Source organism: Diprion similis, chromosome 6 (genome assembly GCF_021155765.1).
Source record: "Diprion similis isolate iyDipSimi1 chromosome 6, iyDipSimi1.1, whole genome shotgun sequence".
Lineage (NCBI taxonomy): Eukaryota > Metazoa > Arthropoda > Insecta > Hymenoptera > Diprionidae > Diprion > Diprion similis.
The window spans coordinates 20,463,840-20,478,498 of NC_060110.1; the positions used below are offsets into that span (position 1 = coordinate 20,463,840).

At 37.3% G+C, this 14,659-nt stretch overlaps 3 protein-coding genes across 3 annotated transcripts; 1 reads left to right on the forward strand and 2 right to left on the reverse strand.

The window, feature by feature from the left end:
- Window positions 1-362: 362 nt before the first annotated feature.
- Window positions 363-1,665, reverse strand: LOC124406874 (dolichol-phosphate mannosyltransferase subunit 1). Its single transcript, XM_046882533.1, has 4 exons — window positions 1,467-1,665; window positions 1,081-1,291; window positions 803-993; window positions 363-656 (listed from the first exon to the last, which is right to left on the reverse strand). The coding sequence occupies exons 1-4, from the start codon at window positions 1,604-1,606 to the stop codon at window positions 437-439; spliced, it is 762 nt and encodes a 253-aa protein (XP_046738489.1). The 5' UTR covers window positions 1,607-1,665; the 3' UTR covers window positions 363-436.
- Window positions 1,666-1,918: 253 nt separating this feature from the next.
- Window positions 1,919-3,930, forward strand: LOC124406876 (NF-kappa-B inhibitor-interacting Ras-like protein). The gene is made up of 3 exons (XM_046882535.1): window positions 1,919-2,126; window positions 2,201-2,326; window positions 2,658-3,930. The coding sequence occupies exons 2-3, from the start codon at window positions 2,228-2,230 to the stop codon at window positions 3,162-3,164; spliced, it is 606 nt and encodes a 201-aa protein (XP_046738491.1). The 5' UTR covers window positions 1,919-2,126; window positions 2,201-2,227; the 3' UTR covers window positions 3,165-3,930.
- LOC124406873 (fatty acid 2-hydroxylase) lies at window positions 3,731-8,762 on the reverse strand. The gene is made up of 6 exons (XM_046882531.1): window positions 8,331-8,762; window positions 6,177-6,402; window positions 5,504-5,664; window positions 5,085-5,217; window positions 4,759-4,878; window positions 3,731-4,286 (listed from the first exon to the last, which is right to left on the reverse strand). Exons 1-6 carry the CDS (start codon window positions 8,745-8,747, stop codon window positions 4,201-4,203), a joined length of 1,143 nt encoding a protein of 380 aa, XP_046738487.1. The 5' UTR covers window positions 8,748-8,762; the 3' UTR covers window positions 3,731-4,200.
- Between the last annotated feature and the right edge of the window lie 5,897 nt (window positions 8,763-14,659).

The window sequence follows — 14,659 nt, forward strand, 5'->3', positions numbered from 1 at the left end:
CACATACGACACAACATATATATGAAAGAAAATATATTTTTGAAATAATTGAAACGTACTGACACGCCGCCATAGAATTAAAGCTGGTTACAAACTGAATTCTTTTCGACTGTTATACCGAATTGAATGGTTACTGTTATATAAATACATTTAAAAAATTTAAAAACAAAAAATATCCTCTATGCCCTAAGATTACCTGTAATAAATAATAAACTTGAAAAAAAGTTATATTTCATGTTTGCTTATAACCTCTTCGTTTGAAGATCGATAAAAAGGATCCCAGTAAAATTTTCTTGACAAATAATACTGCACACATTGGTTATAATTATTTATTAAAATTATTCCAATTGATAGTAATCAGGCAGTATCGTGTGCCATAATGTATCAGACATCGGTTATTACATTGCATTCAGGGAGTGGGTAATCAATAACAATCCTACGTAGTGGCAAAAAGATACAACATTGATTTTACAAATTGGTATATCTCAGAACCACCTAATTTTGATTCCCCGTAAACTCTGTCCACGAATGAAATAGGAACTTCTCCTATCTGATAATTAAATTGCCTTGCTCTGATGATCATTTCCATTTGAAAAACGTAACCCTTGGATACGCAGGATTTAATCAGCTTCTCCAAGACGTCTTTTTTATACAGTCTGGAAAATAACCACATGCACAAATTTGTTGTGATAATTTCAGAGTCAACTTTTTAAATAATTTAATTACTCAATCGAACTAAATATTGTATCAATTAAGAACTTATGTTAGAATGGATTGAACAAATGGATGAAAAAGTTGATACCTAAAGCTTCCAGTTAGATCACTTGCTCCAGGTCTGAGTAACAATTGAGTAATGAAGTTAGCACCTCTGCTGATTAATTTTCTTCTAAAATCCCATCCATAAACACCACCATCTCCAATATATCTGGTGCCGCTGACAATATCCAAGTCTAGATATCTCTGAAGCTCTATCATTTTGGGAATGAATTTCGGCTGAAACCAAACGGAATCTCAATTAGCTTTCCAGCAAGAATATCCGAAAAATTTGAAAATCATACTGTAAGCGTATTGTAGAATTACATGATGAGAGAGATCAGCATCCATTATGATAACGAAATTTCCACTGGCATGTTTGATTCCATGCATATAAGCAGTTCCTAAACCAAGCTTCTTTTCCCTAGGCCTCAAAAGAATTTTATCCTCGCCATATATTTTCTGAAGCTCTTTAGCTACCTCCAATGTCCCGTCAGGTGAACCATCATCGATAATGATCACTTCGTAAGCACTTTGGCTAAAAGTAATAATGTGAAATCGCATTTGAATTAAGTATACACACAATGCATGTGATAAAATCCGTGAACATAGCAAATTCATTCTGATTAAACTTGGGTAACTTCAAATTAATTTAGTGCACCAATGAACGAATAGGGTGTTGTAGTTTTGCGGTTAGGTTGAAAATTGCTCACCTTTTCTCCATGTACTTAACAATAAGCCAAATGATTATGGGCAAATTGTCTCGCTCGTTGTAAGTCGGTAAAAGAATAGAATATTTATCATTTTTTGTAAGCTTTTTGAGCTCCTCGTTCATTGAACCTTCTCCACTCATTCTGTCAGCTGTTTACTGTCAAATTATCAGCGTGGCATTGCGGCATTGCCACTTCTATATTCAATGTAAACTTTGAACGTGGCAGTACCCGTCGACAGCGAAGTGTGCTTACATACATAGGGTGCGTTCCGATATTAACTCCCAGCGCTGTCAACAGTCTTTTATCTCTTTTGCGCTGCTCAGTCCGTGACTAGTTCTGCCTCTTTTCTAGGGAGTTTTCAGCGCAGCCAACTAATTTCATTTAAGCCGCATTTCCATGAAGACGACGACTCGCGAGGAACCTCGTCGATGTCGTTTCTTGTGAATTACAAATTTACAAAGCGGTGGACGTTCAACATAATATTGATACGTTCCGAGAGAAAAGAGGTTACCAGGAACGGAAGACAGGAAAACATGAATCGTACGCAAATTTGCATGACAGAACAAACCATTTCGCACAGGTAAATGGACGGCACCAGGCTACGTAGTCTGATGGCTAGAAGTGCGATGTTGCTGTTGATTAATTAACAACCGATATTCGGTATGTATTCGTCAAATTGCACAATTTTACTGGATTTATACTGGAGATGTTAACATTTGCTTTGCCCAATCTAGGTGAACTGATTGAGTACGTCATCGAAAATGGGAAAAACTACACGGGTGGTGGTGTGCGGAATGAAGGGGGTAGGGAAGACTGCTCTCTTGGAACAACTCATCTATGGAAACGTTACCACAAACACCGTAAGACCATTATATAGATAACAATATTCTTTTCCTATTAGACCGTTCAAATTTATCAGCCTAACTATGCTTCGCCTTATTCATAAGAAGAAATAATGTTCGCCTGTACAATTTTGAAAATTTTGGGATTTTGGAATCCCCTCTTCTTTTACTTTGATCCTTATACGCGTAAATGAAGGTTTTTGTAAACTAAAATACAATGCTATTAAATACCCATTTGACTACCGTAAAGTAGATATATCCAGATTCATTTATTGTAAATAATGTGCTTGTACTGCGGCTATAGTGAATCGTTGAGACAAAATATGAAAAAATGTCATTTTTATTCCAGGAAATTCATCCTACTATCGAAGATATTTATGTAGCAAATATAGAGACAGATAGAGGTACAAAGGAAAAGGTACGATTTTATGATACAGCTGGATTAGAACCACTACAGACGAATGCAAGTAGTCCACAGTTGGCACGACACTACCTTGGCTTCGCTGATGGGTATGTGCTTGTATACGATACTGCAAAACCTGAATCTCTAGACGTTTTATTTCCTTTAAAAAAAGACATAGACAAACACAAAGATAAGAAGGAAATCACTATTATTGTTATCGGGAATCGTACAAAACCTGACGTTGAGTTGAATAATTTGGAAAACACTGCTAGCAAAGCAGCCAACTGGTGTACGAGAGAAAAACTAAGGCATTATGAGGTGAATGTATTGGACAGACCAAGTCTGTATGATGCCTTTGTTCATTTATCGTCAAAATTGAATCCACCGCCCAACAAAAGTACATTTCCTCAACTCAGCATGGGTCGAAAAACTGTAAAAGCTGAGGCGCCGTAAATTTTTTCTCATTATTCTAGGTACCTGTCAAAGCCATTTCAATTTGTGAATTATTTTCACTTTTTATGACCCACAGTTGTGCACTGACCACAATTTATGTTCATTCCAATTCTATCTGACATAGTTTCGGAGATATCATTTATAGAAGGCACCCTCAAGCCTTTTCTTCCTTTCCAACTATGAACAACAAATTATTACCAAAATTGTGCCAGTAACGTGTTCCCAGTTAAACTATGCAATTATATCTCTACTGTTGAATAATGTCCTTATTATATAGTTACGATAAATATTTTATCCCTATGCAATCGAGATTTGCAGGTTTACACAAATTGCATTATCTTGGAATTTAAAGAACAAGATAAATCTCACATAGCTGATTATGTAGCTGTCAATATAAGCATCTAACTTCGTGTTTCCACTTAAGTTGGTATGCTTTATTTTTATCGTAATATGCAAATAATTTTTCGAATTGCGCATATTGACTTTATCAACATTAGTTTGTGAACTTTGAATTATAGAGTCCACTGCAGGATACACTTCAATTTGATTATGACTAATGTTAAATAATGGCTGAAAATGTATCAGGCTGCGTGTCAATTCGAGTTATTAATGTACGTGAAACACTGCGGTACTTAATTAATTTATTCTGAAAGTAATAATCTCTCTCTAAAACTTCGTATACATAGTATACAATATATTAAACACAAAGAATATACATACTAATTAAACTTTTAAATTATTTTTTCATGACACATGTTCCTTAATACATGTACTTAAAAAAATCTCATACTGATATTAATTTAATAAAATATATTATTTTTTGTATTGAAAATCGTGTTGCATAATGATGTACATAAATCTTAAATACATTATTTATTCCCTACTTGTTTTCCGATTTATCATTAATCTTCTAGTAATACGATGAAAATATATTATTTTTACCATTAGCTTTATTATTATAATAATAATGGATACACAGAATTGTATTAAAAATAGAATAAAATTTTACGTTCATCAGCACAGTATTGCTTGAACTTTACCATTCGATCGCCTTTTTCAAATTTCTCAACGTTATAACCGTGCCGAAAACGTAATCCCACAGTCTGCTGCTTATACCGAAACCTGAAATTAACATTACACGATATTATGCAATCTTTGAAAAAAAGCATCAAACGAATTACAGGTCCCGAGCCGCATTTTTTCTTAGACGCTGGAGAGTTTCGCATCAAATTTCTAGGGGCTGTGAATCGAAAATAGGTACACCACACTCTGTACGAGAGAAGCGAACGTGCGCATATTTATTGCTTTACAATTAGTAAACACAGTGTTTGTAGCCTGAATGAACGTATGACATACGCGGTAAAATGGGCTTAACATGACTCGGTGGTGGGGGTTGAGCAAATTTTACTATCGATCGAAAGTATTTCTCATTGTCAACCAAGCGGTGATTGATACTATGTGTCGCGGAACTCGTAACTGTCGGCATTCAAGTCTCAAAGTGTAGTACTGAGTTTTGAGCAATATGTGAATACAATATTGTCAGTGAGTGATGAAATACCCGACGTCGTGTTCAAATAGTTAAACCTTAAGTTACCTTCGTCGTGATGTGAAAAGTGGTGATAGTTGTGATACCTCTTCATCACGTACATATAAGTTTCAGCTTTTGGCGATCCGTAATGTAAGTAGTAGTGCGTCATGTCGTAGCACAAGTAGCCTGGAATGATGTCAATACGATTGTAAACAATTTTTGTACTGATTCATTTTAGTGTATCCTTAGATTATAATAGACTGACTACTGACAAGTTATAAATCGCACAATTGTGATTGCGGTTTGGAAGACTCAAGTGCAACTCTGATGTTATAATTGAAACGCACAATGGTGTTGGAGATAAAGTGGTTGGTACAGGGTAGAATACATACCGATTGCGATTCCCCCTGCTGCGAAGTTCATCATCGCAACAGGAAACACCATCCCGTAAGCAGTATACAAGATAAGGGCTAACAGCACCGCAGGGGCGGGGGGAAATACCAGTCTCTGGTCATCAAACGGCGCCTGAAGGTATGTATGATGAAAGCACACGAGTTAGACCAAAATTTCATGCCGTAGTATGAAATAATCATCTTACCGATCATTTTCGACTATCTAAATGATCTTAGAAACAAACTGTAGGCATTCTGCAATTTCATTTATCTACTTCGAAATACGAAGGTTTGATCGATCGGTATTGCTGAAGCTGATGATGAGTTTATTCCGTTATAGGAATGATATTTGTTGTTATATTGACTGAACGTTAGCAATGCAATATTTCTGGTAACAAACGCCGGCAATGTGAACTCACTTTATGGTGGAGACCATGCAGAAGAAAATGTAGAGTTATGAGAATCCTTGAGTCCGCTGGGGGTTTCATATGAAACAGCTTCCGATGTAGCGTGTATTCAAGGAAAGTCCACAAGAGGAAGCCCCAACTAATGGCAAATGAAATTTGCGGCATGGAATCGACTGAAAAAAATAAAATAAATATTAGGTCTTCAGGACCATTTTCTGTACAAATACTCAACACACAAGCATGCTATGCTCGAAAAATTGCCTCGACCTTTGCAGGTTACTCGATTGTTTCATTGGTTTAATTTATTGATGTATGAATTCATCGTAGATAATCGAATGCGGCTCAATGAGTGGTCCTTATTATAATGTCATGGTTGACAATTGCAGGAATAAATGCTCAGATCAAAATTCAATATGTATGTTAGACGGTCACCACACAACCATGGACCATCTCGACATTGGACAGGCGCCATTTATTACCATGAAGACGCCATATAAATCTTAGTAACCCGCACTGACGATTAAATATTTGGGATTCTCAGAGAGCTTAACCACCCCGATTGTCTCTTTTGCCATTTTTTAGGACAAAATATACGTATAAATACTTTGTGGTATTCTTACGTAATTTTCATGGTGCGTCGTCGTGAAAAAACTTAAGCTTCTGATTGAGATATTGGCAAGCGTACCAAAATTTCCTTTGAGATCTATCGAGCAGCCCCGATATAGAAAGAAAAAAATTATTGGGATCCAGACAGCGGGTACCATGTACCATGGGGTGACTGTGAGACGTTCGAGGTCGTTTGATGCGAAGAGACGGATGGGCCTGTTCACTGGTAGATTCACCCATTCCCAGTAACGATCCCCTAGAGAGCCGACCTGCGACAACAGTGGGGCATTCCAGTCGACCAGCCTCTGGAAAATATAAACTGTCGTTAGAGAATTTGCAAATTATCATCACCGTCTTCGACCAATGTATCCACGGGAATTTCTTTCGCTTCGCGAATTTAGCTAATTTGTTCCATGAGTTGTCCTCAAATCACCCTCTCTTCAAACAATTAATCCGATGTTCAACATCAATAATTTTTTTCTAATATTTTAATTTCTAATTAATGCAGCTCATGTGACAGGAGATATTGAGCAAATTATAAATGTATAAGAAGTGAAGTGGTGTTGACTTCGTTTAAAATTTCAAATTGGTAGCTGCATGTAAAAAGGCGGATTCGGCCAGAGATCTTACTGCTGATACTTCTATGGATATGCGCAGGAAATTTCGTCTAGATATTTTTCTGATTAGAGTGAAAAATCGGTAACCTAAGGTTTCGAAGACCTCCTTAGACAAAAAGTTTACTACGCAGCAATAAATATCGATTTCTGTACCGTAAAGGAATCGTTAAGCAAGGTAGCTTAGCTCTTTCACATGCATAACCCGGCTCACATTATAGTTCTCCACAAGCTATACATTTATTCGTTTTTATAGAGTAACAAATACCGATATGTCGGTATATTTTTTGTTTCATTACAAGATCAATAAGCCGTGTATCACTGATGAATTATTGATTAGTTCTTAGTACTCTGAACTAGAATGTTCCCTTTGCGAAACCGAGTTTCAGTACATCAGGGTAATGCCGGGTTTCCAATTTATTGAAACGGGGAAGAATTAGTCATGTACATTCTCCAAGAGGGTGACAAATGTCGGGCAAGTAATCGGAGAAATGGCGACCCAGTTAAACGCATCCTGATCACACGACAGTGAGTGAAGTGTGCGTTTATCGATGGTCCGTATATATACAGTGACCGTTCATCAGAGATAACCGTCCAGATAGTCGAATGACGTGTCTTTAGGCACTGAATTATCCAAATACCGCGTGTGTACGCATGCACACTAGCATATATTGTACGGTTATATCATTACGGTGACATAAGTTAACGCGTGCTCCAATTAAACAAATATATACACTTGCACGTAAAATTCGTTATCGCTGCATTGTGTTCGATGATAACGTGTCGGCGGTACTGGAGGTATCTGGATATAATCACAGTTTTCGAGGTAGACGTTATAATAGGACGAGTTCTGTATGAGCCGTATGACCACATACCTATGATTAAATGCGCAACTATTTGATGGTAACGTGATTGCAACGTGAAGTCAGGCTGGTTTTAGTACAACTGGGATCTCGGATGAAGATTATACGACGCCCTTTTCCAAGAGGACAAATTAGCAACTTTCTGCTTGATCTATTCAAGCGGATATAAATTAATGAAACCATATGAGAATTTTCAAGACCTTCCTTCAACTTTACGCAGAGCTAGCGACGTGGACGTAGAAAGTTTTTGTAGCTCCTTTTGAACATTTTATTTTTTGTATTCTTTTTCCGTTTTTCTATTTTACATTTGTTTTGGTGAATATATGGACAGCACTTGCTTGGGGCCAAATCTACATCAATTACGGTAGATCTACATGAGCATACTGTAAGTCTGATTGGTGGTTTTGTAACTCTTATTATTGGATATATAATCTTGCCACAATTGATATAGATTTAACTCCGAAAAATTGCTGTCCATACATTCACCACCGAAGATGTAAATTCTACAATATTTTTTTTCCGTGTACCCGACGTTCCCACCCAAACACCGGCACAGCGTGAAGTTAGCTGACAACCTTGTAGATCGTAAAAAGTTACGATGTTATTATAGTGACTTATCGGATCGTTACTATTCACGTTAATTATTAGTCTTGGGAATTCATGGATACCTTACTGTATGAAATTCTTCAAGGATAGAAGGAATAATGAGCCATCTATTGTATGACAATTACGAGTGAATGATTGATAGTCACTTACTTCGATTTCTTGGTATGCCTCTTGATTACTTTGTACGAATTCCTCAAAGAAATGGAAGGCTGCGATGGAATGAGAGTTCGTAACCATCGCTTCATCGATGTTCAAGCCCTTATATGGTTTTAGAATCCTGCTTCCACCTGGATGTTTTTTTAGAAGGTTCTGGATGTCGTACCTTCTTCCCTTATATTTCACCATGAATCCGTCAGCATCTTGAGTGCCATTATCCGTCTGATAAACTCTGGTTATTTCATCGTGTGGCATAACTTCCGGTTCCACATGACTTTCCGATTTTTCAACCATTCGGGTATCCGTTTCCTGGCCTTGATTACAGACAACTGGGGTTTCGCCAAGGAGGATAAAACCTTCATCGGTGGAGGCAGTGAACGAATCTCGGTCAGTTAAGGACTCGTTACCCATGATTATTTCATGAAAATCGATTACTGTTGCAGTTCACCGAAGAACACTTTCTACGCAACTGATTAAAATAAAACGTTGCTTTTCCCTCTAAACAAGCAGACCGGATGAACCATATCCTTACCGCAAACTCGGCCCAGGTCTAGAATCATTTCTAATATCATAGTAAAATTAGTAACGTTGGAAGTTATAGTAATGGAAAATTAAATCCCCGGCATTAATTTTACATTTAAACGCAAATCTGACAACGTAAAGGTGCATGAGTCATGTGTACTTGCAACATATTTTTGTACAAAATCTTTTGCGGAATATTGTATTAGAATTTTATATTTCTTGTTCAACACGGTCTACGTTAAAGGACGCGATTTAAGTTGAAACTGTGAAAATTTTCCAAGCAGGTGAAGCAAAGAAGTTAGGTGCGGCAATGATTTGACTCTGCGTGAGGTGCGGCCAAATTTACACAACACACTACGTCACCGCTGTGATGGCAAAGGCTTTGCGGTGAACAAAATCCAGGAATATTATTCGATGCAAGACAGGTTTTAGGTGAAAAAACGACGAGTAAGCAAAAAATTAATATCACGCGTAGCTACAGTGAGTATTGTAAACTGATAACCGATTTTTCGAGTCTCAAGCCTCTCATTCGTCACTCTGCACCATAGCAAGGTGATAATTTGACTTTACCTTTCGTTGCATAATCCTTCGTAACAATATTGAACACGTGCGTCGCGCAAAATGTGTGCTGAAAAATTTTTCGCAAAATGATTGAGTCGGTTAATCAACGCGCTCGAAGTTCGTCGACGGTTTGTTACGTAATAAGGCACGTACGCACGGGGTTCGCTTGGCGATTGTGTGAAATTCGGAAATTGTCTCGCCGGCGAGAGTCTACCGTCATGACTGAAGCCCGCGTCCATCGAATATGCCTTTTATCAATATCGATATCACGATATCTTTCTTTACACGGAGTCCGGTGTGGTTGGTATAGATATATTACCTCCACGACTGACTGATTGTGAGCTCGCTCACGCGCGCGCTTTCGGCACGTCAAGATGCGGACGATTAGCAGGCACGTAATTGAGTAAATCCTATAAATCAGCCTTTAATTAAAGGTTGATGCGAAAGTGGTGAAATTTATACGTCCCAATTCCTTAATACAAGGGTAGCTGCCGGGATCGGGGCTCACGATCAGCCCTGTTTCGACATTTTTCGTTATATCATGAGATTCGAAGAGGATACAACGAATAGTCACTATGTATATATACAGCATGCCAGTTTTATTATCGGACTGTTTCCTACAGATACGAAGGACAGTCTTTCCATCGTAAAATTATAGAATCACGCTATTTGTTTGTGCAAAATTTTTACGACGCAGTCGCAGGGTGGAGCGCCGTTTCGCGAGTTTTTAAAGTATCTTAACTCCTAATTAATGTACCTGCGCGCGGTGCAGATGACAATGCGGAAAGTGATGGACATTCGAGTGGCGGGAGAGTTAGAGGGATCGATAGTACACCGTAGAGATAATGTGTCGAGCTACTGAAAAGGCTCTGCTTTAGGATCGAAAATATTCCACGAGTTCAATAACAAAAGAGCACACGTGGTACGCGATTCCTTGTGATCATCTAAATATCAGCGATGCGAGTGGTAGAGAATAGACCTTCTCTTTTTCCAATCTAAGACAAGTGGAAATAAATATTTGTCTTATCGTCAAACAATCCGATCGGATTGATCGGATTCTACCAAAAGCATTATATTATACTCAGGCTGGCAACCGCTTGTATAAGCAGAGTTAGATTAGATCAGGAAGAAAAGTATATGGGACATTTCACCAAGAAACGATCAAGCCAAACCGATGGGGTCGGAAATTTAAGTCGCATATTTTTTTCTTAAAGGTTTTGAATTTAGAAATGTACTCCCAAAGCGATTTTTGAATTATCACTTTCGTTTGGACAGGATCACTCTCGGTGAATTTGAAAAATTTCATATTCAAGACTAATTTTCTAATAGAAAAAAATGGATATTTCAGAAAAATTTGGAAAACAAAAATATTTTCAAGAAAAAATTATACGATATCATAAAAACCAGCAGAAACTAAAATACTCAATATTATTTCGCCTTCGGAAAATACGCTATTTTTTGTTTAAAAAAATCAGATTTTAAATTAATCTTTGTCAAATTATATAATATAACGATTTTTCATTGTTTCACACAACGTTTTAGAAAAATAAAGTCTGTAAAAATATTACTACAAAAAAAAAACGCGCACTTTACTGACTAGTTTAACAACAGCATGAATTCTCCGTAGCAACGATTTTCAGTAGTTTTAACTAAAACGTTAATATCAAAATGATTTACTGTAAATTTGTAAAATATCGATTTCTTGAAAAAAAAAAAAAATTCGTGAGCTTTAAATTGCTTCCTACGTCACTCTCTAAACGTTAATCGCTTAAAACAGATTCAAATACATATGAGTGTGTCAAGTGTTTTCTGTAACATTTCAGTCAAAGGAGGATGCCAAAAACACATTGCTGCTGGGTTATCCGTGCATGTATAATTGAGACTGCGCCAGATGATAGTTCACGTGACACTAATTGAAAGTGACAACGGCACCAAATCTGTTGGAAATGCTGTTCCAAGGTATCGGTTTGAACCGAAAGACTGAACAAAATGATCGATGCCTGATTGATTGACTCGATCCGATAACAGTGATTTGTTGAGAGGAACAGCACGCGTGAATCGGGCTTACAGAATAATTTTTATTCGTAAGGATAATCGAGAAAAACTGATCAGTTCATCCCTTGAAGTGGATCGCTAACTTCGATATCCCCAAATAGCTATTTCTAATTAAATCCATCCGTTGGATTTGTTCAAGGTCTTAAGGGGGCTCAACCGAGTAGATGGCTAGAAAAGTAGACGAATTTCGAGAATTTTTATCTAAAACACCATTTATTCGATTCCATCGGGGTTTTTTTTCAAAGTTTATACATCAAGGTATATTCAGTAATGTTTTCTTAAAAAATTTGGTAAAAATTGGTCGTGTCGTTTTCGAGATATCCTAAGCAAGGACTCGGAAACGTAGGTTCGAGATAATCGAGTTTAAAGTTCGGCGATTCGGCCGCAATTTCCATAATTCTTCGAATTTTATTAAGCAATTTAAACACAGTATTCTTCATACTCGAAGCTTTTAGCAACTTGAATAAAAAGAAAATCGATTTTTCAAATATACTACTCTGATGTGTCCCCTTAACATCATATTGAAATTGGCATGAGTTTAATTCGATAATACACGGATTGCACACTTCGGCGTCTTCTTCTTTATTCAGCTGCACGATATCCCTATGTCAATGGTGATGTACGGAAAACGTAAGAAATCGAAAAGTCATTCCGTTGTTACTCATTGCGAAGGTATGAAACACGGCTGGGGATTCTTTGCACACAGTCATGTGCCGATTGTCAGTCGTTATCAGTGATATTCATCATTTAAGATATTGGCTAAACGATCTACTCGCAGTTTAACGCGTTTCTAATTATCTGTCACTAGCAGTGACTTGTCAGGCTGGACACATGCAACAGTTTCATAAACCAGCTCACTGCAGGTGATTTGCGATTGCTTAAGAATAACGCAATTTCATTTATAAAATAAGCTGTCTGTATCTACGGCCACTTACAATTCTTGATAAATCTTATCTTCGGTATTAAGGAACTGTAACTCAATCAATCCTAAACTATAACACTACGGAACAACACTACCTCGTCGCTAAACATGTCTTCACTGTGGAACTACCTACGTGGAAACATTTTTTTCGTCTAGGTCTGGGTCTAGGCTTAAGATGTGGACGACGACGCAGCTGCGGTTGATTATAAATTATTTTCAAGTGCTTGACTTGGGTGTTTATACTCTGATGGTAAATGCTGCTGGAATTAAGTTATTTGGAGAAGATCCATCGAATATAACCTTCCGGGCACAGTGCCAAGGCCTATTTAATTATCGGTTGTACCAAAACCACGTTATCTAGGGCATAGACGCAACTTCGACATTGATGGGTGATGCACGTTGGCCGTTGTCAAACATCATTCACTGTTCAATTCGAAAAAGTGTAATAAGGTACGAAATACACCATCTAATTCACGTGTCCGATAATTCGTTTCAGCACTCTCGATTTTCATTACTTCCTTTGGGTAGGATTTTCGTCTCTTCATCTGGGAAAACTAGAGTCTTAGTAATATAAACGTACTACATTTGGAAACTAACGGACAACATTGACTTGAAGAACACTTGCAATCCTTCTGTTTGCTCCAGTCTCGCTTACAACAATAACCCAAGGATTCCCACTTGTTTTGCAGACGATGGGGGTGAAGTCAATCCTCTTGTTCAATATCCGGCAGGTCACTGAAACTTCGCACCCTTTAAACAACGTCGCAAGTTACGGTGGTCACATACAATCCAAACGGCACGTTTAAATTTCGAATATTTTCATTGTCAGTTTTTTCCACGACTACGACCCACTCCGCTAACTGCAGAACAGTCCGTGAATAACAACCTTGATCGGATCACTGCACGAACAGTACTGTGTCTAGACATTCTGATCTACCGTTATTTTATATTTATCTATAAGCATACTTGTGTCACGGCCAAATTATCCGGTTACGTAATGTCTCCAAGGCGCCGTTCAAAATACATTGGTATGCAGGATTGAGGTGACTTGAGGTGTAATTGCACCTGTGGATGCGACCAAAGAATAATATCATTTGTGATCCTGGCCGAAATTCTTTCGATACTAGCTAGATCTGGTCTCTGTGAAACAGATTTAAAATGTGCTTACACTGATACCTGGCTTCTTAGATTTATAAATAAACATTTTTAGTGGAAAATATATTTTCTCCTGATCACGAGTTAGGGACCGGAACACGCGGACTGTATAGATGAAGATAATACAGCAACACAGTTGCGTAAGATGGATTCCCTCAACTGACTAGGATTATTTGATAAGCCCACACAATGAGGCGCAAAACCGTAGATGATGATAAACCGACTACGTCATATCTTTTGAGAATGGTCCAATAATCATTAAAATGCAAACTTACTATTAAAAACTTTGTTTGAATTTTCATGAACAAGTATATATTTTCTCTCTTTATCTGAATATATTTGAGGGAGTTTGATGAAATTTATAGTTCTCGAATATTTTGGCAACGATTTTTTCACCGATGTGTGATACATGGTATACCTTTTTGTTGTCTTGCTAACATCTGTTGGGTCAGAACTAGTTTTGGTGAGAATATACAGTAAATAAACACACAAAAAAAAAAATAAAGGAAACTTTCATGACTTGATAGGGTGGAAGTCAGAAGTTTGAAGGATCAATATTAGGAATGGCCGATATATCGAAATTTCAAACATGTGTAAATAAAATAACGAAAAATGAATTCTTCGAAGTTTTGATTCTTTAAGGTGTCACTGATTAGTTACTCTGCAAATTTAATCATCAGTCGCCCCCAAAAATTCCGTGAAAGTCAAAAATCTCTCACGCGATCTGCTGCGGAAAGTACTCGAAAAATTCAACCAACGGGTGTAACCTGCGAAAATCATCTCGACTTGACTTGCTTGATTCGTACGCCAACACATATATTTCATATACTTGTATGTGACAGAAATAGAGTAATTTTGTTAATATTGATTTTGGCCACAGAATGAACAGCGCCGAAGCATTGCGTGTTCGTTTGCATTTAGGGTTGAAACATCTTACGGAGATGAAATTTTTTCATTTTTTTTCTCTCTCTCTCTCTCTCTCTTTGGCAGATAACCAGAAGGGCGAAAAATAAAATTGGCCCGAGGTGGGAAAACTTTGAGATTCGGCAATAAATAAGCTTTTATTTAAATACTTTTATATATCCTTGTATACAATACGTTCTATATT

Excerpts from the sequence above, each read along its gene's own strand:
- LOC124406874 (XM_046882533.1), bottom strand. The coding sequence starts at position 1,606 with ATGAGTGGAGAAGGTTCAATGAACGAGGAGCTCAAAAAGCTTACAAAA. Across the intron at positions 994-1,080 it reads ATGCTGATCTCTCTCATCAT|CCGAAATTCATTCCCAAAAT; the intron begins GTAATTCTACAA and ends GTTTGGTTTCAG. Across the intron at positions 657-802 it reads GATCTAACTGGAAGCTTTAG|ACTGTATAAAAAAGACGTCT; the intron begins GTATCAACTTTT and ends GTTATTTTCCAG.
- LOC124406876 (XM_046882535.1), top strand. The coding sequence starts at position 2,228 with ATGGGAAAAACTACACGGGTGGTGGTGTGCGGAATGAAGGGGGTAGGG. Across the intron at positions 2,327-2,657 it reads GAAACGTTACCACAAACACC|GAAATTCATCCTACTATCGA; the intron begins GTAAGACCATTA and ends TTTTTATTCCAG.
- LOC124406873 (XM_046882531.1), bottom strand. The coding sequence starts at position 8,747 with ATGGGTAACGAGTCCTTAACTGACCGAGATTCGTTCACTGCCTCCACC. Across the intron at positions 6,403-8,330 it reads AGGCATACCAAGAAATCGAA|AGGCTGGTCGACTGGAATGC; the intron begins GTAAGTGACTAT and ends TATATTTTCCAG. Across the intron at positions 5,218-5,503 it reads TGCATGGTCTCCACCATAAA|GCGCCGTTTGATGACCAGAG; the intron begins GTGAGTTCACAT and ends ACATACCTTCAG.